The sequence below is a fragment of the Mobula hypostoma genome, chromosome 21, assembly GCF_963921235.1.
Source record: "Mobula hypostoma chromosome 21, sMobHyp1.1, whole genome shotgun sequence".
Lineage (NCBI taxonomy): Eukaryota > Metazoa > Chordata > Chondrichthyes > Myliobatiformes > Myliobatidae > Mobula > Mobula hypostoma.
This window is the reverse complement of record NC_086117.1, coordinates 6,950,699-6,976,302: the sequence shown is the minus strand read 5'-3', so window position 1 is coordinate 6,976,302 and position 25,604 is coordinate 6,950,699. Positions and strand designations below refer to the sequence as shown.

Here is a 25,604-nt window from a genome sequence, read left to right as displayed (position 1 = left end):
ATTTTCTGTCACGACCACAGAACCTTCTATCTGCACCTCTAACTATTGAGTCCCCTATCACTACCGCTCTTCTCTTTTCCCCCCTCCCTTCTGCACTGCAGAGCCAACCTCAGTGCCAGAGATCCGGCTACTGCAGCTAGTCCCAGGTAAGTCATCCCCCCCAACAGTATCCAATGCGGTATACTTGTTGTTGAGGGGAATGGCCACAGGGGAACCCTGCTCTGCCTGCCCTTTCCTCTTCCCTCGCCTGACAGTGACCCAATTTCCTGTCCTCTGCTCCTTTGGCATAACTACCTCCCTGTAGCTACGATCTATAGTCTCCTCATTCTCCCGAATGATCCGCAGGTCATCCAGCTCCTGCTCCAGTTCCCTGACGCGGTTTGTTAGGAGCTGCAGCTGGATGCACTTCTTGCAGGTGTCATTGTCAGGGACACCGGAGGGCTCCCTGACTTCCCACATCCTGCAAGAGGAGCATTCCAACATCCTGCCTGGCATTCTCTCTACGCTAGACAATCTGAACATAAAACTTACCGGAACCTACCCTGGCCTCTACCTGTTCTCGCTGAAGCCTGTCTGAGCCAGTCGCCCCACTCTGACTCAGCCCACTCCGACGATGGCCGCTACAACGATGAGCATGTACACTAAAAACAGAATACTGCAGTGCTACATTTATTCTATCCTGACTGATGGAAGTGAATGCTGGACCATTTCTCCAGCAATGGAAAAGAGACTAGAAGCAGCTGAATTATGGTTCTACAGGAGAATGTTAAAAATATCATGGACCACACACACATCAAATGAAGAAGATCTCAGAAGAGCCCAAGCAGTTCAATCACTCGTACCAACAATAAGAGAAAGACAACTCAGATTCCTAGGACACATCATGCGGAAAGATGAACTAGAAAAACTCATACTCCCTGGAAAGATTGAGGGGAACAAACCCAGAGGAAGACCTCGGCTTATGTATGTCATAAGCATAGCCAGGTGGCTACACATCGAGGAAATGGAAATCATCCAAAACACGAAGGATAGATCTATATGGAAAGCCTCGGTCACCAAAGTCTGCATCGGATGTGGTACCTAGACAGATCTAGAGGAAAGATATCTATAAGCTTGAAAGAGAACAGAGAAAATTTACAAGGATACATTGTAGAGTAATGACATATTCACAAATATAGTTGCTTACACTAAAGTGTAAAATTGTCCCTGCATCTATTATTTTATCTGGGTGATGCATGGATTTAAAACTGTAGTGTTTCTCTTACATTGCTGTGCTTGCAAAATTTTGTAAATCAATCTGCATACCATTAAATCAAGTGATTTGCAACATACTGTACTAACAGAATAAAAAATAACTACTTAGAGACTTCCTTTGCAACTAAAACTTGCTATTCTATTATTTTCATGCAATGGTTCATTTATTTAACTTAACCATATTTATTTTGACACATTGGCCCTTAGAAACATAGAAAAAACCTACAGCACAATACAGGCCCTTCGGCCCACAAAATTGTGCTGAATATGTCCCTACATTAGAAATTACTAGGCTTACCCATAACCCTTTATTTTTCTAAGCTCCATTTACCTATCCAAAAGTCTCTTAAAAGACCCTATCGTATCCGCCTCCACCACCATTGCCGGCAGCCCATTCCACGCACTCACCACTCTATGAGTAAAAAACTTACCCCTGAGATCTCCTACGTACCTACTCCCCAGCACCTTAAACCTGTGTCCTCTTGTGGCAACCATTTCAGCCCTGGGAAAAAACCTCTGACTATCCACATGATCAATACCTCTCATTATCTTCTACACCTCTATCAGGTCACCTCTCATCCTCCGTTGCTCCAAGGAGAAAAGGCCGAGTTCACTCAACCTGTTTTCATAAGACATGCTCCCCAATCCAGGCAACATCCTTGTAAATCTCCTCTGCACCCTTTCTATGGTTTCCACATCCTTCCTGTAGTGAGGTGACCAGAACTGAGCACAGTACTCCAAGTGGGGCCTGACCAGGGTCCTATATAGCTGCAACATTACCTCTCGGCTCCTAAATTCAATTCCACGATTGATGAAGGCCAATACACTGTATGCCTTCATAACCACACAGTTAACCTATGCAGCTGCTTTGAGTGTCCTATAGACCCGGACCCAAAGATCCCTCTGATCATCCACACTGCAAAGAGGCTTACCATTAATACTATATTCTGCCATCATATTGGACCTACTAAAATGAACCACTTCACACTTATCTGGGTTGAACTCCATCTGCCACTTCTCAGCCCAGTTTTGCATCCTATCAATGTCCCACTGTAACCTCTGACAGCCCGCCACACTATCCACAACACCTCCAACCTTTGTGTCATCAGCAAACTTACTAACCCATCCCTCCACTTCCTCATCCAGTGATTTATAAAAATTATGAAGAGTAAGGGTCCCAGAACAGATCCCTGAGGCACTCCACTGGTCACTGATCTCCATGCAGAATATGACCCATCTACAACCACTCTTTGCCTTCTGTGGGCAAGCCAATTCTGGATCCACAAAGCAATGTCCCCTTGGATCCCATGCCTCCTTACTTTCTCAATAAGCCTTGCATGGGGTACCTTATAAAATGCCTTGCTGAAATCCATGTACACTATACCTACTGCTCTACCTTCATCAATGTGTTTAGTCACGTCCTCAAAAAATTCAATCAGGCTCGTGAGGTACAATCTGCCTTTGACAAAGTCATGCTGACTACTCCTAATCGTATTCCTAATCATACCTCTCCAAATGTTCATGAGTCCTGCCTCTCAGGATCTTCTCCATCAACTTACCAACCTCTGACGTAAGACTCACTGGTCTATAATTTCCTGGGCTATCTCTACTCCCTTTCTTGAATAAAGGAATAACATCTGCAACTCTCCAATCCTCTGAAACCTCTCCTGTCCCCATTGCTGATTCAATGATCATCGCCAGAGGCTCAGCAATCTCCTCTCTCGCCTCCCACAGTAGCCTGGGATACATCTCATCCGGTCCCAGTGACTTATCCAACTTGATGCTTTCCAAAAGCTCCAGCACATCCTCTTTCTTAATATCTACATGCTCAAGTTTTTCAGTCTGCTGCAAGTCATCACTACAATCACCAAGATCCTTTTCCATAGTGAATACTGAAGTAAAGTATTCATTAAGTACGTCTGCTATTTCTTCTGGTTCCATACATGCTTTCCCACTGTCACACTTGGTAGGTCCTATTCTTTCATGTCTTATTCTCTTGTTCTTCACATACTTGTAGAATGCCTTGGGGTTTTCCTTAATCCAGCCCACCAAGGCCTTCTCATGGCCCCTTCTGGCTCTCCTAATTTCCTTTTTAAGCTCCTTCCTGTTAGCCTTATCATCTTCTAGATCTCTAACTTTACCTAGCTCTCTGACCCTTTCGTAAGCTTTTCTTTTCTTCTTGACTAGATTTACAACTGCCTTTGTACACCACGGTTCCTGTACCTTATCATCCTTTCTCTGTGTCATTGGAACGTATCTATGCAGAGCTCCACACAAATATCCCCTGAACATTTGCCACATTTCTTCTGTACTTTTCCCTGAGAACATCTGTTCCCAATTTAAGCTTCCAATTTCCTGCGTGATAGACTCATAATTCCCCTTACTCCAATTAAGTGCATTTCTAACTTGTCGGTTCCTATCTAGATCAAACATCAAAGTATTGGGTACAGAAGCTGGGATGTTATGTTGAAGATATATAAGACTTCGGTGAGGCCTAATTTGGAGGATTGTGTGCAGTTCTGGTCACCTACATTCAGGAAAAAATATCAATAAGATTGAAAGGATGCAGAGAAAAATTACAATGATGTTGCCGTGACTGAGTTACAGGGAAAGGTTGAATAGATTAGAGCTTTATTCACTGAAGCGTAGCAGAATGATGGAAAATTTGATAGGGGTATACAAAATTATGAGGGGTATAGATAAGGTAAATGCAAGCAGGCTTTTTCTGCTGAGGTTGGGTGGGAATGGAGATCATGGGTTAAGGGTGAAAGATGAAATGTTTAAGGGGAACCTGAGGGGAGGCTTTTTCACTCAGAGAGCAGTGACAGTGTGGAACGAGCAGTCAGCAGAAGCGGTGGATGTGGGTTCAATGTCAAGATTCAAGAGATATTTAGATAGATAGTTAAGCAGGAACTGGATGGGCTGAGGTGCCTGTTTCTGTGCTGTAGTCTAGTGCTCTATGACTCGATGACAATAAATTTTGCCTCCTCACGTTCAGAACTGTCATCACAGAGGGTTTACAAGTAAGATATTAAACAATCTTTTGCTGAGAATGTGTTTTTTTGCAAATTCGGTGTTGGGGCCACTTCTTTTCACGTTACATGTCAATGATCTGGATGATGGAATTGATGGCTTTGTGGTCAAGTTGGTGAACGATACAAAGGCAGGTGGAGGGGCAGGCAGAGTTGAGGAAACAGGGAGTCTGCAGAAGGACTTGAACAGATTGGGTGATGGGCAAGGAAGTAGAAGATAGAATATAATGTAGGGAAGTGTATGGTCATGCACTTCGGCAGAAGGAATAGTCATAGTCATAGTCATACTTTATTGATCTCGGGGGAAATTGGTTTTTGTTACAGTTGCTCCATAAATAATAAATAGTAATAGAACCATAAATAGTTAAATAGTAATATGTAAATTATGCCAGTAAATTATGAAATAAGTCCAGGACCAGCCTATTGGCTCAGGGTGTCTGATCCTCCAAGGGAGGAGTTGTAAAGTTTGATGGCCACAGGCAGGAATGACTTCCTATGACGCTCAGTGTTGCATCTCGGTGGAATGAGTCTCTGGCTGAATGTACTCCTGTGCCCAACCAGTACATTATGTAGTGGATGGGAGACATTGTCCAAGATGGCATGCAACTTGGACAGCATCCTCTTTTCAGACACCACCGTCAGAGAGTCCAGTTCCATCCCCACAACATCACTGGCCTTACAAATGGGTTTGTTGATTCTGTTGGTGTCTGCCACCCTCAGCCTGCTGCCCCAGCACACAACAGCAAACATGATAGCACTGGCCACCACAGACTCGTAGAACATCCTCAGCATCATCCGGCAGATGTTAAAGGACCTCAGTCTCCTCAGGAAATAGAGATGGCTCTGACCCTTCTTGTAGACAGCCTCAGTGTTCTTTGACCAGTCCAGTTTATTGTCAATTCGTATCCCCAGGTATTTGTAATCCTCCACCATGTCCACACTGACCCCCTGGATGGAAACAGGGGTCACCAGTACCTTAGCTCTCCTCAGGTCTACCACCAGCTCCTTAGTCTTTTTCACATTAAGCTGCAGATAATTCTGCTTACACCATGTGAGAGTAAAAGTATCGACTATTTTCCAAATGGGGAGTAACTTCAGAAATCAGAGATGCAAAGGGTCTTGGGAGATCTCATGTAGGATTTCCTGAAGGTTAACTTGCAAGTTAAGTTGGTGGTGAGGAAGACAAATGCAATGTTAGTATTAATTTTGCGAGAACTGGAATATAAAAGTGTGGTAAACAATATACATGTTGTAACTGGGTTAACTGTCTGGACACGCCCCTCTGCTGACTGCCCCTGTGGCTCCTCCCACAGAACCCTGAATAAAGGTGATTTCGCCTTGCCCCTCCCCCTCAGTCTGGGGGCAGACACTCACCATGGAGGTCGTATTGTACAGCGAATAAAAGCCTTTCAGTATTTACCCAACTTCAGTCTTTTGGAATTATTGAAGATGCTTCAAAAAGCAAGGATGTAATGCTGAGGTTCTATCAGACATTGGTTAGGATGCATCTCGAGTACTGTATTGTGAGCAGTTTTGGGTCCCATATCTAAGAAAGGATGTGCTGGTGTTGGAGAGGGTCCAGAGGAGAATCATAAGAATGATCCCAGGAATGAAAAGGTTAATGTAGGATGAGTTCTGGGCCTGTGCTCACTGGAATTTAGAACAATGATAGGGGTTCCCATGGAAACCTACTGAAAATCAAGAGGTCGGGATAGAGTGAATGTGGAAAGGTGTTTCAAATAGTCTAGGACCTGAGGGCACAGCCTCAGAATACAAGGACGTCCCTTTAGAACTGAGATGAGGAGGAATTTCTTTAGCCAGAGGGTGGTGAATCTGTGGAATTCATTGCCACAGATGGCTCTAGAGACCAAGTCATTGGGGGTGTTTAAAGCAGAGGTTGAAATGTTCTTGATTAGTAAAGGTGTCAAAGATTATAGGGAGAAGGCAGGAGAATGGGGTTGAGAGAGAAAACAAATCAGCCATAAAGGAACGGGTAGTAGGGTGGAGATAATGTCCATAAGATCATAAGACATAGGAGCAGAATTAGGCCATTTGGCCTATCGAGTCTGCTTCAACACTCAACCATGGTTGATCCTTTTTTCCCCTCCTCAGCCTCACTCCCCAGCCTTCTCCCCATAACCTTTGATGCCATGTCCAATCAAGAATCTATCAAACTCTGCCTTAAATACACCAAATGACCTGGCCTCCACAGCTGCCTGTGGTAATAAATTCCACAAATTCATCACCTTCTGGTTAAGGAAATTCCTCTGCATCTCTGTTTTAAATGGATGCCCCTCTATCCTGAGGCTGTGCCCTCTTGTCCTAGACTCACCCACCATGGGAAACATCCTTTCCACATCTACTCTGTCTAGGCCTTTCAACATTCGAAAGGTTTCAATGAGATCCCACCCCACCCACCAATCCTTCTGAATTCCAGTGAGTACAGACCCAGAGCCATCAAATATTTCTCATATGATAACCCTTTCATTCTTGGAATCATCCTTGTGAACCTCCTCTGAACCCTCTCCAATGCCAGCACATCCTTTCTTAGATGAGGAGCCCAGAACTGTTCACAATACTCAAGGTGAGGCCTCACCAGTGCCTTATAAAGCCTCAGCATCACATCCCTACTCTTATATTCTAGACCTCTTGAAATGAATGCTAACCTTGCATTTGCCTTCCTCACTCCTAACTCAACCCGAAAGTTAACCTTCAGGGTGTTCTGCACAAGGACTTCCAAGTCCTCTTGCATCTCAGATTTTTGGATTTTCTCCCCATTTAGAAAATAGTCCAGACATTTATTTCTACTATCAAAGTGCATAACCATGCATTTTCCAACATTGTATTTCATTTGCAACTTTCTTGCCCATTCTCCTAATCTGTCTCTAAGTCCTTCTGCATCCTATCAGTTTCCTCAACACTACATGCCCCTCCACTAATCTTCGTATCTTGTGCAAACTTGGTAACAAAGCCAAACATTATTATTTTTTGGCCTTATTTTCTAGTGACCCTATATCCCCTTTCATCTCCCTTTTATTTTTTACATACTTGATAAAGCTTTTACTATCCACTTTGATATTGTTTGTTAGCTTGTTTTCATCTTTCATCTTGTGCCTCCTAATGACTCTTTTAGTTGCTCTCTGTAGGTTTTTAAAAGCTTTCCAATCCTTTGTCTTCCCAACTAAATTTGGCTTCAGAAATGTCCCTACCAAAGGAGGAGTGAGGTGCTCCTTCCCTGAAGGTCACTCTTGGGCAATATGTATCAACCGATCAGGGTGTCGGGAAGCCATGGGAGCAGGTGATGGGTGTTTGTATGAGCAGCTGGTGCATATCACAGGTCCTGGCTATGCAACCGTTGAGACCAGGCAGACAATCCCTGAAGTATTGATAATGGCTGGGGTCACCCGTCTTGTAAAGGAGCTGCACCTTTCCTCATTCCCTGTCACGCCCACTGTTGACTAACACCCCTCACCACTCCCACGCCCCCACGCACCCCCCCCCCCGTCGGCCAGTCCGCAAGAATATTGTCAATATTAAACCGGTCCATGGTGCATAAAAGGTTGGGGACCCCTATTGTAAAGACTCAGGCCAGAAGAAAGCACTGGCAAACCACTTCTGCTGAAAAATTTGCCAAGATCAGTCACGGTCATGGAAAGACCACGAACGTCCTCATCGTAAGTCATGGCACATAATGATGATGATGACTGAATGGCAGGGCACACTCAATGGGCTGAATGGCCTAATTCTGCTCCTATGTCTTATGATCTGATGGACCCAAAAAACACAGGCAAACAGAGAAATTCAGACATTGGGAACACTCTTTAAAAAGTAAAAGCAATAATGTTAGTGGTAATATTTGTTTATCACAACTGATATTGATATTTTATTTTAAGCTGATAGAAATCTCTTCTACTTACTGTTGACTTTGGTGCTTTTCTCCTTTTCCAACACCTCATTCAGTTCTCTGTTCAACCATATTGGTTGCTTAACACTTTGGGAATCTAACCATTCCAAAATAACACTCTTCTCTTCTGCATCACTGACAACAGGCAGACGGCCAAAGCGCAGCTCACAGTATTTGGATGCCTGCTGCCATTTCAAGGGTGTTGTTATGTATTCATAACTGTGATATGATGAATCAAAATCCAACGAATTACTAGAAGCTGTGAAATCGGAAAGAAAATACAATTATCAGCCAAGCGTTTGCATTCCCAATTTCTTATCACAGTCTGAATTTAATTGGCGTTAACATATTATTTGCTCAGAAAATCTCTGAGGATCTACCCTGGGCCAGCATATTGATGCAGTTACAAAGGAGGCATGACAGTGGCTACATTTCAATAGGAGTTTGAAGAGATTTGATATGTCACCCAGGCACTGGCAAATTTCCACAGATATACCGTGAGGAGCATTCTAACTGTCCTGACGAAGGGTCTTGGCCCGAAGCGTCGACTGTACCTCTTCCTATAGATGCCGCCTGGCCTGCTGCGTTCACCAGCAAGTTTTATGTGTGTTGGCTGCATCACTGTCTGGTACGGGGGGGTGGGGGGGGGGAGAGCTGGCTTTCTGCACAAGATCGAAAGAAGCTGCAGAAAGTTACGACCTCTGCCAGCCCCATCACGGGCACTAGCCTCCCCAGCATCCAGGAGTGATGTCTCAAAAGGCTTCATCTATCACTAAGGACCCCCATCACCCAGGACATGTCCTCTTCTCATTGCTACTATCAAGAGGAAGTACAGGAGCCTGAAGGCACACACTCAATGATTCAGGAGTAGGTTCTTCCCTCTGCTGTCAGATATCTGAATGGACATTGAACCCATGAACAGTAGTTGTTCCTCTTCACACCTTGTGGTGCATCAGGCAGCATTTTTGCTGTATCCGTAGCACTTGACTGCTTTTTAGAAGGTTGAGTTGCTAACCCAATGCTCAACCCAGAATGGATGGAAAGCGTGCAAGGGATCAACCAGTTTGAACTGGAGACTATTTGTCTTGAAGGCCGGTGCTAACGCCCCTACACCACTGGCCGGCAATAGGCAATAGACAATAGGTGCAGGAGTAGGCCATTCGGCCCTTCGAGCCAGCACCGCCATTCACTGTGATCATGGCTGATCATCCACAATCAGTATCCAGTTCCTGCCTTATCCCCATAACCTTTGATTCCGCTATCTTTAAGAGCTCTATCCATCTCTTTCTTGAAAGCATCCAGAGACTTGGCCTCCACTGCCCTCTGGGGCAGAGCATTCCATATATCCACCACTCTCTGGGTGAAAAAGTTTTTCCTCAACTCCGTTCTAAATGGCCTACCTCTTATTCTTAAACTGTGGCCTCTGGTTCTGGACTCACCCATCAGCGGGAACATGCTTCCTGCCTCCAGCGTGTCCAATCCCTTAATAATCTTATATGTTTCAATAAGATCCCCTCTCATCCTTCTAAATTCCAGAGTACACAAGCCCAGTCGCTCCAATCTTTCAACATATGACAGTCCTGCCATCCCTGGAATTAACCTTGTGAACCTACGCTGCACTCCCTCAATAGCAAGAATGTCCTTCCTCAAATTTGGAAACCAAAACTGCACACAGTACTCCAAGTGTGCTCTCACCAAGGCCCTGTACAGCTGCAGAAGGACCTCTTTGCTCCTATACTCAACTCTCCTTGCAACATGAACACTACCTCTCTACTCTTGTTTTCTCTGTTTGCATTACTTATTTAATCTAACTATGTAATACAAACGTATCTACCACTGTAATTCATGCTTTCTCTCTCTAATATTATGTAATACATTGTACTGCTGCTGCAAAGACAACCAATTTCATGGCCTGTGCTGGTGATATTAAGCCTGATTCTGAACGTTGTTATCTGCAGAGCAATCCTTGGCATTCCTGATTACCCACAGGAATTGTTTGGGACAAACTGAGAAAAACTTGTTAATTACAGGCAAGAAACATTTCTTTACGGTGGTAATCCTCCTCCCCACCTCTTGATGAAGAAAGTAAGCAACATTTCTTTAAATGGTGATGTGACAGGAGAACACACAGCATAGTACATTAGTCTCTGCTTTATTATTTCGTACATTATTATTAATTAAGTCTGCGCACTGCTAAATGTGTTTTTAAATGTTGCTGCTGTACTGAAAGAATTTCCCACTCAGGATCAATAAAATATTATTATTATTAATGGCTATTTCCCAGTAGCACTCACATCTACAATGATGAAATGTTTTGAGAGGTTGGTCGTGGCTAGAATGAACTCGTGACCCACTATAATTTGCCTATCGCCACTATAGGTCCACGGCAGACACAATCTCAATGGCTCTTCATACAGCCTTAGATCACCTGGACAATACAAACACCTGTCAGGATGCTGCTCGATAACTATAGCCCAGTGATTAGCACCATCTTTCCTACAGTCCTGATTGATAAGCTAGAGAACCTGGGCTTCTGTACCTCCCTCTGCAATTGGATCCTCAACTTCTTAACCGGAAGACCACAATCCGTGCGGACTGGGATAATATCTCCTCCTCGCTGATGATCAACGCTGGTGTACCTCAGGGGTGTGTGCTTAGCCCACTGCTCTACTCCCTCTATACTATACGCCTGACCGTGTGACTAGCTACAGCTCAAATACCATCTGTAAGTTTGCTGATGACACAACCATTGTTGCTAGAATCTCAGATGGAAATGAGAAAGTGTACGGGAGCAAGGTATACCAGCTAGTTGAGTGGTGTAGCAGCAACAAACTTGAATTCAATGTCAGTAAGATGAGAGAGCTGATTGTGGACTTCAGGAAAGGCAAGACAAGGGAACACAAACGAATCCTCTTAGAGGGATCAGAAGTGGAGAGAGTGAGCAGTTTCAAGTTCCTGGGTGTCAATATCTCTGAGGATCTAACCTGGTCCCAACATGCCAATGCAGTAATGCAGGCAAGACAGCAGCTATACTTTATTAGGAGTTTGAAGAGACACTTGAAAACTTCTATAGATGCACTGTGGGAATTATTCTGACAGGCTGCATCACTGTCTGGTCCAGCTGTGGGCGGCTTCCGTACAGGACCAAAAAAAATATAGAAAGTTGTAAAATTACTAGCCTCCTCAGTATCCAAGACACCTTCAAGGCGCAGTGCCTCAGAAAAGTGATGTCCATTATTAGGGACCCCCTTCACCCAGGGCATGCTCTCTTCTCACTGTTACCATCAGGAAGGAGGTACAGAAGTCTGAAGGTGCACACTCAGTGATTCAGCAACAGGTTCTTCCCTTTTGCCATATGATTTTTAAATGGACATTGAACTCATGAATACTACCTCACTTTTTTAAAATATACATTATTTCTGTTTTTGCACTATATTTAATCTATTCAATATACATATAAATACTTACTTTGATTTACTTACTTAAATTGATTTACTTTTTTCTGTATTGTCATGTATTGCAATAAGTTAACAAATTTCACCACACGTGCCGGTGATAGTAAACCTGATTCTGATTCTAACATCTCTATCAACCTGTATGGCAACTTTGAGTGATGTATGGACATGGACCCCAAAATTCCTCTGTTCCTCGCACTGCTATGAATATATCACAAACGAGAAAATCTGTAGATGTTGAAATCTGAGCAACACGCACAAAATGCTGGAGGGACTCAGAAGGCTAGGCAGCATCTATGGAAAATTAAAATGGGTAATCCACTTCCCATTCCCATTCCAATATGTCCATCCATGGCTTCCTCCTCTGTCGGGATAAGGCCACAATTAGGTTGGAGGAACAACACCTTATATTCTGTCTGGGTAGCCTCCAACCTGATGGCATGAACATCAATTTCTCAAACTTCCACTAATGCCTCCACTCCAGCCCCTTTCACCATTTCTCATCCCCTTGTCCTTCTCTCATGTTATCTCCTTGCCCGCCCGTCGCCTCCCTCTTGTGCTTCCCCTTTCTTCTTTCTTCCATACCCTTCTGTCTCATTCACCAGTCAAGTTCCTAGCTCTTTGCTTCATCCCTCCCCCTCCAAGTTTCACTTATAGCCTGGCGCTTCTCTTTCCCCTCCCCCCATCTTTCAAATCTACTTCTCAGCTTTTTTTCTCCAGTCCTGCCAAAGGGTTTTGGCCCGAACGTTGACTGTGCTTTTCTCCACAGATGCTGCCTGACCTATCGAGTTCCTCCAGCATTTTGTGGGGGCTGCTAAGAATTCTGTTTTTATTCCTGTATTATGCTTAGAGGGTGGCAGGGTGGAGATACGTCTCTACCAAGGGAGGTGTTCCTTCCCTCCGCTAGCCCGCAGGTCACCCTTGGGCAAGGTGTAGCACCCCCCACCCCCCGGATCAGGGTCATGTGAAGCCATGGGAGCAGAGGGCAGATGGCCGTATGAGTAGCTCGTGCATATCACAAGTCCTGGTTATGCAACATTGATGCCAGGTAGTCAGTCTCTGAAGGGTATTGATAATGGCTGGGGTCACCCGTCTTGTGAAGACACAGATCAGAAGGTGGCAATGGCAAACCACTTGTATAGAAAGATTTGCCAAGAACAATCATGGCGGTGAGACCCTGATCGCCCACATCACATGACACGGCTCTTAATGATGATGATGATGGCGATTTTGCCGAAGTGCATCCTCCTCCAGTACGCAAGTGTCATCACAAAGAAGGCATGGCAGCGTCTCTGCTTTCTTAGAAGTTTGTATAGATTTGGCATGTCACCAAAAACTTTGACAGTGGCGAGTATCTTACCTGATGCCTCACGACCTAGTACGGAAACACCAATGACCAGGAATGGAAAAGCCAACATAAAGGGGTGGATACAGCCAAGTCCATCACAGGAAAGTCCTCCCCACCATTGAGTACACCTAGATGGAGCACTGCCACAAGAAAGCATCATCTATCATCATCAAGGACCCTATTCTAAGGCCATGCTCTCTTCTTGCTGCTGCCAACAGGAAGGAGGTCCAGGAGCCTTAGGTCCCACACCACCAGGTTCAGGATCAGTTATTACCTTACAGCCATAGGCTCCTGAACCAGTGCAGATAACTTCACTCACCAACATGTTCAGGAACAGTTATTACCTCTCAGCCACCAGGCTCCTGAACCAGCATGGATAACTTCACTCACCTCAACACTGAACTGATTCCACAACCTAGGGACTCACTTTGAAGTACTCTATAATTCAAGTCCTCTGCATTTTTTTTTCTTTAATAAGACCATAAGACACAAGAGCACAATTAGGCTATTCAGCCCATTGAGTCTGCTCTGCTATTCCATCATGACATTTTTATTGTCTCTCTCAACCCCATTCTCCTGCCTTCTCTCTGTAACCTTTAACTCCCTTACTAATCAAGAACCTGTCAGCTTCCTCCTTAAATGTACCCAATGACTTGACCTCCACGCCATCGCGGCAATGAATTCCACAGATTCGCCATCCTCGGGCCAAATAAGTTCCTCTTCAATGCTCTTCTAAATGAGCATCCAACTATTCTGAGGCTGTGCCCTCTGGTAGACTCCCCCAACTGTAAGGAACATCCTCTTCACATCCACTCTATTGAGGCCCTGCAATATTCCGTCTGTTTCAATGAGATCTCCCCCCATTCTTCTAAAATCCAGTGAGTACAGGCCCAGAGCCATTGTATGTTAACCCTTCCATTCCTGGAATCGTTCACGATAGCTTGTCTTCTTTTGCAGATAGATTGTCTGTTAACCTTTGTTTCTATGTAGTTTTTCACTGTATTTCTTTGTTCTACAGTGAATGCCTACAAGGAAATGAATCTCAAGGTAGTATATGGTGACATATGCATCCTTCGATGATTAATTTACTTTGACTCTGACTTACTCTGGATGTACCTTTCAAGTGACCCCATAATGGCAAACAAAAAGTGGTGTGCAGTAACCTTAGCCTTTCAAAGATATAGATTGTTTCTTGCATTATTTTATCATTTTATCTCACAAGATATGATGGCAGAATATAGCATTAATGGTAAGACTCTTGGCAGTGTGGAGGATCAGAGGGATCTTGGAGTCCGAGTCTATAGGACACTCAAAGCTGCTGTGCAGGTTGACTCTGTGGTTAAGAAGGCATACGGTGCATTGGCCTTCATCAATTGTGGGATTGAGTTTAGGAGCCAAGAGGTAATGTTGCAGCTATATAGGACCCTGGTCAGACCCCACTTGGAGTACTGTGCTCAGTTCTGGTCGCCTCATTACGGGAAGGATGTGGAAACCATAGAAAGGGTGCAGAGGAGATTTACAAGGATGTTGCCTGGATTGGGGAGCATGCCTTATGAGAATAGGTTGAGTGAACTCGGCCTTTTCTCCTTGGAGCGATGGAGGATGAGAGGTGACCTGATAGAGGTGTACAAGATGATGAGAGGCATTGATCCTGAGGATAGTCAGAGGCTTTTCCCCAGGGCTGAAATGGTTGCCACAAGAGGGCACAGTTTTAAGGTGCTGGGGAGTAGGTACAGAGGAGGTGTCAGGGGTGAGTTTTTTACGTAGGCAGTGGTGAGTGCGTGGAATGGGCTGCCGGCGACGGTGGAGGCGGAGGCAGAAATGATGGAGTCTTTTAAGAGACTCCTGGATGGCTGCATGGAGCTTAGAAGAATGGAGGGCCATGGGTAAAGCCTGGGTAGTTCTACGGTAGGGACATGTTCGGCACAGCTTTGTGGGCCGAAGGGCCTGTATTGTGCTGTAGGTTTTCTGTGTTTCTATGTTTCTATCTCCTTCCACTGTACATTGATGAACAAAATACAAATAACGGAAGCCCTACTTACAAATATATACAGTTATATTATGCGATGTCTTGTGCCTGGAAACTTTACATATTTTTTAATCAATCCCAGTCAGCATCTTTTTTACAAATGAGAGAAAATCTGCAGATGCTGGAAATCCGAGCAACACAGGCAAATTGCTGAAGGAACTCAGCAGACCTGGCAGCATCGGCACCTTTTTAGCCAATAAGCAGTTAAATTACATGCAACAGTCTGGACTTCCCTAGTCTTTATTTGTGTTTAAACTGTGCAGATGACTTCATCAGCACAGTGTGATAGAAGGAGCTACACCCAGCATGGAAAGCATTGAACTAGGCAAACGTCTGAACCAACAAGATCCCTTAAGTAAACCACCCTGTCCCTTAAGTACACAACACACAGCAAATGCACACTTCTGAATCTAGTTCACGTCTCTCGATTCCGGAGTCAGAACCTGGTTTATTATTGCTAATGCTAGTTCTGAACATTCGTTGTTTTATGGCAGCAGTACAGAGCAAGGCATAAAACACTACAGTAAGTTACAATGAACAAATAGTGCAAAACTTGCAGTGACTTAATCAGAATTCACGCTTGACATCAGGACTTTCTCAAATGGCTGGAGGAACTCAGAGGGTCAGGCAGCATCTTTGGAGGGGAGCAAACAGTTGGTGTTTCAGGCCGAGACCCTTCACTGACATTTTGCAGCAATTGTCAGTCAAAAGAAAACTGATTCTGATTCCAAAACTGAGAGTCTTGGACAGGAGTCCAGTGTGTATTTGTGAAGTGTGATTTACTTAAGGGATTTAGTTTTTTTTGGTAGATGTCTGACGAAGGGGCTTGTCCCAAATGACAACAGTTTATTCCTCTCCATAGATGCTGCCTGACCTGCTCAGTTCCTCCAGCATTTTGTGTTTGTTGTTCAAGATTTCCAGCATCTGCAGAATCTCGCGTGTTTGTCAAAATATTCTCACTCACTTTAAAAAAGCATCATGCCCAATTATTTCAAAATCACTATTGGAAGATACCCCCATTGCATACCCAGCATCTACAGTGCTGTGCAAAAAGGCACATGTTCTCGTACATGTAACTAGGGTGCCTGAGACTTCTGCACAGTACTGGATTTGTCAATGTGGAGTGGAGAGCAAGATCGTAAATCTGGCAGGAGCAAACCGTGTTGGGAACGGTGATGGCGGAACGCTGCGGGAGGGGCAAAGAAGGAGATCCCTGGGTGGGGGTTGGCAAGGGTGCAGACACCAATCAAGGTCATTTGATTCCAAACTATTGGTTTATTGACCATTACAGAATGTGTCTCTGGTGCTTCCCGCTCCCTCCCCTCTCCCTTCCCCTCTTCCCAACCATGATTCCCCTCTCCCTGTCCCCTTCCCACTCTAAGTCCACAATAGCGACCCATATCAGAATCAGGTTTAGCATCACTCACATATGCCATGATTTTTTTTTGGCTGCAATACAGTACAGCACATAAAATTACTACAGTGCTCTGCAAAAGTCTTAGGCACCCTAGTCATATATATGTGCTTAAGACTTTAACACAGCACTGTACAAGATTTAGAATTTGCATTTGCCATACGCTTACATCATCTGCCGACATTGTTATGTTACACCACAGGAGAAGCACAACTTGTTCAATCTCTACACATTTATTCTTACCCTGAGATAGGATTCCATTCAAACTGCAGGCCTGCAGGAAGGAAATAGAAGACAAAGTTCAAACTTCCAGTAAATTTTATTATCAAAGTACATATATGTCACCATATACAACCCTGAGATTCATTTCCTTGTGGGCGTACTCAATAAATCTATAGAATAATAACTAAAACGGGATCAATGAAAGACCGCCTAATTAGAGAGTTCAGAGTGCAGAAGATAAAAAACGTGTAAATGCAAATATAAATTAGTAGCAATAAGTAACGAGAACATGAGATGAAGAGTCCTTGAAAGTTAGTCCTTTGGTTGTGGGAGCAATTCACTGATGGGGCAAGTGAAGTTGGGTGAAATTATCTCCTTTTGATTAAAAGCCTAATGGTTGAGGGGTAATAGCTGTTCCTGAAACAGGTGGAGTGAGTCCTGAGGCTCCTGTACCTTCCAACTGAAAGACCAACAGTTTCATCGAAAATGTTATCTTTTACAGAATGCAATACACTATTTTAGAGATTTATATTCCATTTATAATTCCTGTTGATTGATGGAAAAGTCAGTCAAGTTTATCGTCATACGCATATATGAAGAACTGACTTGTAGCAGAATTAAAGGCAGAAAGCATCAGGTAAGCAGCATTCAGAAGAAAACATGAATTAAACATGTTATACACCAGCTTTGCAAGAAATAATACAACTAAAATAAAAAAAAACAGTCCATTCTACTGCAAAGTGATCACAGTGTTGCTGTCCTGAGGGTAATGATTGGCTTTGTGCTGGTTGGTTCAAGAACTATATGGTTGAAGGAAAGTAGCTGTTCCTGAACCTGGTGGTGTGGGACTTCAGGCTTCTGCACCTCCTGCCAAATGGGAGAAGACGGCATGGCCTGGATGGTGGGGATCTTTGATGCAGGACGTTGCCTTCTTGAGGCAACACCTCCAGCAGTTACCACCAATGGTGGCATCTCTTTCTTTGGAAACAGAGCCGTGTTAAATAAAACTCCTTACTCCTAGTTCCATTGATATTGAAAGGAAAAGGGAAGTCAATTCAGTGCCAGAGCTTTCAAAATGGCGTTAGCTCAATAAGACCGTAAGACATAGGAGCTGAATTAGGCCATTTGGCCCATTGAGTCTGCTCCACCATTCCATCATGGCTGATTTATTATCCCTCTCAACTCCATTCTTCTGCCTTCTCCCCGTAACCTTTGATACCCTCACTAATCAAGAATCTATCAACCGCTGCTTTGAATATACCCAATAACTTAGCCTCCACGGCCATCTGTGGCATTGAATTCCACAGATTAACCCTCTGGCTAAAGAAATTCCTGCTCATCTCTGTTCTAAAGGGATGCTATTCTATTCTGAGGCTGTGCCCTCTGGTCCTCCACTCTCCCACTGGAGGAAACATCCTCTCCACATCCACTCTACCTAGGTCTTTCAATACTCGACCAGAGATCCCTGCCCCCTCTCCATCCTTCCAATCTCCAGCGAGTACAGGCCCAGAGCCATCAAACACACCTCATACATTAACCCCTTCATTCCTACAATCATTCTTATGAAAAGTTTAAGGGGAACATGAGGGGAAACTTCTTATCTCAGAGGGTTGCGGAAGTGTGGAATGAGCCAACAGAGCATATGAGCTTGAATTCAACACTTAAGAGAAGTTTGAATAGGTACATGGATGGCAGGGGAACGAAGGGCTATGGTTCAGGAGCAGGTCGATGGGACTAAGCAGAATAATAGTTTGGCATAGCCTAAACGGGCCGAAGGGCCTGTTTCTGTGCGGTACTTTTCTATGACTCAATGACTCTAACCTCCTTTGGACCCTCTCCAATGCCAGCCCATCCTTTCTCAGACAAAGCCTCAGCGTTACATCCTTGCTTCTGTACGCTAGTGATCTTGAAATGAAGGCTAAATACTGGAAAGAAAAGGATTGGCAGGTTTATGAGCAACATACTGGGAAAGGGGCCAATTGGATTCTTCTTCCATAAAGCTGGCATCAGCTTGATGGGATAGACTATCTGCGCACTGAACATACTACAAATGCTTAAAATAAAACTTACCAGAAGTGCGCAGAATGTAATAGTGGAGCCACACATCTCCCTCTAACCGTTGCGAGAGTCCCCTGTTGTAATGAGAAGTTATATGGAAATAGTTTAACTCCAGAAGTCCGGATGTTTGGCTGGTTATGAGTCGGAGGTTTATAGGAGTTCCTGGAGATTGCTGAGCTACAGTTCCACAGTGAACAGCAAAAACCTAATTGGTCTCAGGCAGCAGCTCCAACCTTTGAAGCAGTTTAATTGTCCCCAGCAGAATAAACATATGTCATTAGGAAATCACCAAGATAGCAGTGCAATAAAGTCGCCAATATATACATATTTATTACACCCATCAATTAGAATTTAAAATAAAACGGAACCCCTGGCCACATATAAAATCGTTAACATTGAACGAAAGTAAAGGTGCAGAAGACAAAGAAATGACTTTTCCTACGCTTGTGGGTCTCCAAGTATGTTGAGGAGTTGCATTCCCGAGTGCCATGGCGGGAGACCGTTCGCAGTTGGGCTGAGTCTCCTGTTCTGGCCCAGGGTGGAGAGTAGAACCGTGTTGGTCAGTGAGCACTCTCGCTGCCTGCCCCATTTCAGCTGAGGCTTCGTCACAGTAGGGTGTAGGAGGCTTTATTGGAAATTTATTTTAATTTAGAGATACAGCATGGTAACAGGTTCTTCTGGCCCAACGAGCCGCCAATTACACCCATGTGACCAATTGACCTAGTACTGTACATCTTTGAAAAGTGGGAGGAAGCCCATGGGGTACAGACAATGGCTGGAACTGAACCTGGGTCACTGGTGCTGTAATAGCACTGTGCTTAGTGAAAGTTGGCAGCCTGGTCTCGCGCGCTTGCCGTTTGAGCGCTGTGAGCAGGAATCGAACCAGCGTGGGGAATCCCCACTGATTTCAAGTCCAGCACCTTAACCACTTGGATATCACAGCTCTAGCTACAACCCTTCAAAGTGAAATATTTACTGGCAGGGTTGATGCTTGGCTGGGGGATGAGAGGGGAAATAGAATTCAACGTTCAAAGTTCAAAATTGAAAATAAATTTATTATCAAAGTACATATATGTCACCGTATACAACCCTGAATTTCTCTTTCTTGCGGGCATTCACAGAAACACCACAGAATAACTGTAAAACCGCACCCAACAGGACGGATAAACAGCCAGTTACAAAAGACAACAAATTGCGCACATACCAGAAAAAAATTAAATAAGCAATAAATATCAAAAACATAAGATGAAGAGTCCTTGAAGATGAGTCCATAGTGAACTGGTGAAAAGGTACCATAAATATTTCAGAGGGAAAGAACAACGTTAAACTCTTACCCTACTCAGCAGGTTGTAAAGCAGATCCAGCTTTGAAGGTTAAATGTGGTGCAAGTTTCGTCTCTTTGCTTCTGAACAGAAAGCTCTTTAGCCTTTCTGATGGTAATGAAGGATGTTCCAAAGCACTGCTCGGAGGCCACAGCTCCCCCCCTCCAGCACACCACGCTGGGCTGTTAGAAATAGCTCACCACGTTCTGGGGCTTCTTGTCTCTCTGAAATCTATTTAATAAACCTGGCAGAAAGTTGCTTCAGTCAATGTTACTTAACTCAGAGAGAGGAGGGGCGTTTGGTTAGACCATCCCTCTGGGAGCAAACAGTGGGAGAATTATTTATAGCCACACAGACCTTCTTGACTATCACTTGTTTAAATGATTTTGCAGATCTGCTCTTAGAAAATGAAACTAGAACCAAAATAGACAAAGACTTGACCAACTGCTTGTTGAATTTTTATGGGTGATAAATGGGAGAAAAATCGCCTGCTTCTTCAGAGTGAGAGCGGAGAATTAGGTCGAGGAAGCGAGTGGGGACCTGAGTAAGCAAAGGAGGATTTATTGGATAAAGAAGCCATCAAGGCAATTTTGCTTGTTATTGTCATATGCGACATACAGTGGAAAAACTTGTCTTACAACGGGGTTCCCTGTTGTGACATGGGGCCTTACCATTAACTGAGAGATCCATGCACCACACAGGTAATGTAATGGGTGGAAACATGGGCATAATTCACAACCACCGACATTGAGTTGGGTTTCACTTTCAGAGGCTGGTCCGACATGAAGTTTTTTTGCTGTGCTCTATGTTCTGTGTTTGGAGGACAATGAAGGAATTGCTATAGCTTCCCTTACCTTAAAATGCCTCTGCTGTTTTACTTACAAACTACAGACCCCTGGTTGGGAACCCCTGTCTTAGAACATAGAACATTACAGCCCAGTACAGGCTCTTTGGACCATGATGTTGTGCCAACCTTTTAACCTACTCTAAGATCAATCTGTGTGGGCACGTGGCCAAGTGGTTAAGGCATTGGACTAGCGACCTGAAGGTCGTGAGTTCGAGCCCCAGCAGAGGGAACGTGTTGTGTCCTTGAGCAAGGCACTTAACCATACATTGCTCTGCGACGACACTGATGCCAAGCTGTATGGATCCTAATGCCCTTCCCTTGGACAACATTGGTGTCGTGGAGAGGGGAGACTTGCAGCATGGGCAACTGCTGGTCTTCGATACAACCTTGCCCAGGCCTGCGCCCTGGAGACTGAAGACTTTCCAGGCACAGATCCATGGTCTTGCAAGACCAACGGATGCCTTTACTAAGATCAATCTAACCCTTCCCTCCTACATAACCCTCCATTTTTCTATCATCCATGTGCCTATCTAAATTTTTTAAATGCCCCTAATGTATCTGTCTCTACAACCACTCCTGGTAGGGTGTTCCATGCACTCACCACTCTCTGTGTAAAAAAACTTCTCTCTGAATACTTTCCTCCAATCACCTTAAATTATGATCTTTTGTATTGGCCTTTCTCAATCTAGGAAAATGTCTCCCCTGTTGCCCACTCCATCTATAGTTCTTATCAACTTATACACCTCTATCGAGTCCCCTCCCATCCTCCTTCTCTCCAAAGAGAAAAGCCATAGCTCTCACGACCTCAGTAGGCATGCTCTCTGATCCAGGAAGCATCCTGGTAAATCTCCTCTGGAGCCTCTCTAAAGTTTCCACCTTGCTCCTGGAATGAAGTGACCAGAACTGAACACAATACTCCAAGTGTGGAATGATTAGCCATTTAGCTATTAAATTTTCTTAGCGGTTGTGTCCTTGTGGTTGACCAGGACTACCCATTGGTAAAACTCTCAACCCCCTCGACCTCAGTACTGTTGAAGTAGGTGGAACCATAAAGAGCAACCCCCCCCCCTCCCCAAGGTCGGTGGCCAACTCCTCTGCTTTGCTGACATTAAGGTTCTGGTAAAAGAATTTGCAGTTATCGCTCAGACTTGCATGTCTCAATTTCTTCTATGATTTCTAACGTACAATTGTAGCATTTTTTAAATAAAAATGGGAAGTATTCATACTGAAAGTCTGGAAGGGAAACTAAAACTGTGAGGGCACAGGGTCCTGATGTAAGGTCTCGGCCAGAAATGTCAACAACTTCTTCTCCCTTGCAGAGGCTGCTTGACCTGCTGAGATCCTTTCACGGCGGGTTTGCAGCGCTGCCACATGAAATTATAAAATGTGTTAAATGATCAGATACGGATGATTTATTTGACAACGGAATGTTTACACAGCTAGTTTACGGGAAACGTATCGGAATAGAAAGTGACATACTCAGTATGCGGGAGGAACTCAGCAGGTCAGGTGGCATCGATGGACAACAGTAAGCACTCAGCGGTTTAGGCCGAGACCCTTCTTCAGGACCCTGCATTATTGACGGTGGTTCAGTGCCAAGCATAAAACACAGGTCAATACCATAACAGGCAATGCAATAGTGACCATCGACTTGCAAGATACTAGTGCAAACAACCATGAGCAATCAAAAATCAGAAGAATGGTCACATGTCAATAATCAACTTACATGAATGTGAGCATCTGAAAAGACTCAATAATTATCAATCGAACAAGGCGAGCGGGAAAGACCATTTAATGAACGCTCCTTCTCTCTGCTAGCCTGCAGGTCACCCTTCAGCAAGTTGTAGCACCTGCTTAGTCCCTCCTCCCTCCCCCACCCCCGATCAGGGTCACGGGAAGCCATGGGGGCAGGTGGCGGATGGTCGGATGAGCAGCTGGTGCATATCACAAGTCCTGGTTACGTGACCACTGATGCCAGCCAGGCAATCTCTGAAGAGTAATGATAATGGTTGGGGATCACCCATCTTGTAAAGACACTGCCCAGAAGAAGGCAGGGTCAAACCAGTTCTGTAGAAAAATTTGCCAAGAACAATCATGGTCCTGAGACTATGATCGGAGGGTAGGAGAAGATGGCAGTGCAACGCAGCACGCGCGGTCGCTCTGAATTGATATCGTATTTGTTAAATAGGGGCCGTGCACAATCCTGATTTGTTGGAGACGGATGTGAGAAGCACAGAGGAACATCTGGAGAAACTTCTGAAATGCTGCTGCTACTGTGCGATTGAGAATCTCCGGAGGGGAAGGCCCCAAATCCTCGGCTTTGCCTATTGCCTGCTGCCGGGGCCGGGGTCGAAGCACTCGGCAGAGATGGTGCTCGGTGCTCGGTGTCGGAGAGCTGGTCAGAGGCTCGAAGTTTCTGGACTGACTCAGAGTCGGACTGTAGTTGGGTGCTTCCAGGGTGCTGCATCGGCAAGTTTGCGGCGCTGGAAGCTCATGGCAGGGAGAGTTTCTCCCTTCTACCGTCTGCGTGAGATGATGGGACTTTTGAGAGACTTTGAGACTTTTTTTTTACCGTGCCCATGGTCTGTTCTTCAACAAATTACAGTATTGCTTTGCACTGTTGTAACTATATGTTATAATTATGTGGTTTTTGTCAGTTTTTTTTAGTCTTGGTTTGTCTTGTGTTTCTGTGATATCATTCTGGAGGAACAAATTGTTTCATTTCTTAATGCATGCATTACTAAATGGCAATAAAAGAGGACTGCGTGTCCTCATAATCTAATCTAATCTGTGATCGCTCACAGCATACGTCACGGCACACCATGATGATGATGTGCAGGGACATTCGGGGTATTACACCTGAGTGAGTTTTGTTAAGAGCTGGATGGCTACAGGAAAGAAGCTTTGGAGATGACGTGTAGGCCTGGTGGTGATGGACTTGTAGTGTCTCCTTGATGGCAATTTGATGAATAGGCGACTGCTCAGGTGTGTGGAGTCAGCAGCGATTCTATCATCCCTTTTCTTCGTGCTGGCGATGAATGGGTCTTCTAATGTTGGCACATGAGGTAACTCAACATTGGAGCAAGCGACCGAAAGCTTGGATAAAGAAAGGCAGCAAACCTATGTCATCAGGAAACCATGAACATAGCTCTGTAACTAAAAATTCCAATACATATAGCACGCAATTATTACACCCATAAATTAAGGATCAGCTGAAGGATCGAGGATTAACTTTATCCACAATTAGCATTTGGAAATTGCTATGGTGAGTTGGTGCAACATACTACAAAAATAATGTTCAACAATTATACACAAAGAATGATAGAAAATATAACATTTGGAGTTAAAGTACAAATATGGAATAAAAAGAGCATAAATACATAAATACTGAGTTGAGGGATGGCCCAGTTCAGCTCACTGCTCCACTCTGTGCTGAACTCAGAGTCTGGGGACGGGCTTCAGTTCAGAATGTTACTTGCTTGTGTCTATTGTTTGAGTGACTTGTTTTTCTTTTCTCTGCACATTGGGTGTTTGACAGACTTATTTTAAATGGGTTCTTTTAGGTTTCTTTGCTCCGTGGCTACCGGTAAGGAAGCAAATGTCAAGGTTATATAATGTAAACAGCATTACAAGAAGTGGTTTAAACTGTTCATAGTGCTGGAGGAACTCAGCAGGTCAGGCAGCATCTTTGGAAGGGAATAAACAGCTGCAGTTTCAGGCTGAGTAATAAATAGAAGGGGCGTGGGAGAGCTAATTAGAATGGCTGATCAAAGGGAAAACACCTTTTAAGATGGTGTGACGTTTTTATTTTAATAGTCGTATAGTGTTCTCCAGGAACGAAAAGCAGTTTACAAGGTGGGTGCTGTCCACAATGAATTTTTCCTGCCCATATCTTTGTCCTCAACATATATAGTCCTTGAGTGATGGTAGACCGCAGTCAATGACCTCTCCTGTTTACCAGACAGCTCGCTGTTGTTTTTTGTATGTTGTGAGAGGATGCTACGTCAAACCAGACAGCAACGACTGACGTGAGGATGCTGTCTATGATAGAGTGTAGAATTGCACCAGTATGTTCTGGGTAAGATGGCATTTTAGCAAACGCTAAAGTAAGTACATCCTTTGCCACAAAATGCAGGACGAACTCAGCAGGTCAGGCAGCATCTATGGAAATGAATAAACAGTTGACATTTAGGCATCAACTAACCTGATGAAACGTCGACTGTTTACTCTTTTCCACAGATGTTGCCTGACCTGCTGAGCTCCTCCAACATTTTGTGTGCGTTGCTTTGGATTTCCAGCACCTGCAGATTTTCTCTTGTTTGTTGCCCTCTGGCAAGTCTTCTTGTTAATGAAGGAGATATGGTTCCCCCATTAAATTAGAATTTAGAATAAAACTAATCCAGATAAAAGTTGTTAACATCCAACAAAAATAAATGTGCAAAGGACATAGAAATAACTCTTTTTGCATCTGTCTCAAAGCATGTTGCAGTTGGATAGCAGGGTGAAGGTATATTTTCCGTCTCACAGATGTTATGGATAAAGGGAAAGAGGAGGGGGAAGAGGGAGGTGATCGGCTGGTTATGAGGGTGGAAGAGGAGAAAAGAAGGACTGAGATGTCCAGCAGAATGGAGGAAAATAGAAGCTGGTTCTTACAGGCCCAACCATTTCTATAGCCTCCTGCTCCAGTCTCAGGGTTGGGTTAGATTGGAGTGCTCATCT

The 25,604-nt window shown here is 44.3% G+C and overlaps 1 protein-coding gene across 1 annotated transcript in view; it reads right to left on the bottom strand.

The window, feature by feature from the left end:
* Positions 1 to 23,730, bottom strand: part of adgrd2 (adhesion G protein-coupled receptor D2) — a 74,749-nt gene extending 51,019 nt beyond the window's left edge. Inside the window, exon 1 of the mRNA XM_063074156.1 lies at positions 23,688 to 23,730. Within this exon, the coding sequence (XP_062930226.1) occupies positions 23,688 to 23,730 (43 nt within the window). The remainder of the gene's footprint in view (positions 1 to 23,687) is intronic.
* Between the last annotated feature and the right edge of the window lie 1,874 nt (positions 23,731 to 25,604).